At 46.4% G+C, this 1,400-nt stretch overlaps 1 protein-coding gene across 1 annotated transcript; it reads right to left on the bottom strand.

The window, feature by feature from the left end:
* Positions 1 to 357: 357 nt before the first annotated feature.
* LOC111620627 (E3 ubiquitin-protein ligase Siah1-like) lies at positions 358 to 1,290 on the bottom strand. The gene has a single exon (XM_023362589.1). The coding sequence runs from the start codon at positions 1,288 to 1,290 to the stop codon at positions 358 to 360; it is 933 nt and encodes a 310-aa protein (XP_023218357.1).
* Positions 1,291 to 1,400: the final 110 nt, after the last annotated feature.

Raw genomic sequence — 1,400 nt, 5'->3', positions numbered from 1 at the left:
TCGCCCTACTCCTCTCTGGGGTGGAGAGGTGAAGGCTCTGTGGCCCCTTGGGTTCGACTGTTGTGCCCTTTCCTCTTCTTGGGAGGACTCCTCTTCCTCTAGGAGACGCTTTCTTCTCTCTATGGCGAAAGCCACCGTCTCCTCCACCTCCCTTCGTAGATCCGGATCCACCCCCTTCGTGGGGTAAGACGATGAGTTCTGGATGCTTCTGTCAGGGATTCCGGGTTGCTCGCAGAAGAGCAGCCCGCACGACGGCGGGGTCCACCATGAATCTCCGGGCTTCGCATCCTCTATTGTTTGGAGCTTCCGTCATGGTTTCTCTGTCAAATATAAGAGAGAAAAAAAATAATTAAATGATTAGAAGCGTAAATGTCTGGTTCTCCTTTTTTTCTCCTCTTGAGAGTTTTTTTTTCGAGGAGGAGAACCTTGTTTATTTCCGCTTTTAGTCCTCCGTATCCGGATCGGCTCCTCAGCAGCCCCTTGGTTTCTCACGGGGACGATGGTCACGACTACAGTTAAAACATGGTTTTCGAGCATTCGCTCTAACATTCTTATACTCAAGGTCATGCAATCCCTCATTCGTATAATGAATTTTAAATCACCGGTCACGCTTCGGGGAATAGATTCCCACTGTATTACTTTGCCTCTTCCGTGAACGTCCATTCTCCCTCGGAAGCGTCTCGATTCTCTACGAGTTCCTACGTTTTGCACAATGATAAGGAGGGGAGAGTTTTCATCGATGATTTCCGTCTTAATGATTTGGATGATAAAATCTCGCCGGTAGCAGTGGAGACACGTTATCCACGTGAGAGGTAGGGCCACATCTATCCCTATGATAGACATCCGAACTGAGTCATGATTCAAATGATGGATGTAAGAATGGTTCTCGGTCAGATGCGGGATTATTTGCTGATACACTCCTTCCCAGGCACAGGTCTTGTCCAAGGAGGGGCAAGAACATGTTCGAAAAGAACAATGCAATTCGTGAACCTTTCGGTCCTTAAGAAGTCTCTTTTCTGGGCATCCGTTTTCTTTATAGATACATGACAAAGCTATAATTTCGGCTAATTTCTGTAATGTTAAATTTCGAAAATTTCTTAATTCTCCCCGACAGACTGGGCATTGTCGGACTTGGGTTTTACAACGGGAACAAACTGTATGTCCCGCTGGACATTGGAAAGTAGGGGGTGTCATGTAGTCATAACAGACCGGATACTCGAACAAGGCCATCAGAGCGGGTTCTCCGGGCGAAGCCTGTTCTGGGGTTGTCACAGCTCGGTCTTCTTCCATATTTTCGTCTCTATACAAAAAGGAAAAGAAAATTTTGTTGAGTCTCTGTTTTCTAACTAAAAGATTAATACATAAGGCTACCGCTTTGGGAGGTTAAATTATCTCGCGCC

This window comes from Centruroides sculpturatus, unplaced genomic scaffold (genome assembly GCF_000671375.1).
Source record: "Centruroides sculpturatus isolate CEXI.00-Female unplaced genomic scaffold, Cexi_2.0 scaffold198, whole genome shotgun sequence".
NCBI lineage: Eukaryota > Metazoa > Arthropoda > Arachnida > Scorpiones > Buthidae > Centruroides > Centruroides sculpturatus.
The sequence above is the reverse complement of the archived record's forward strand: the minus strand, read 5'-3'. Positions and strand labels throughout refer to the sequence as shown.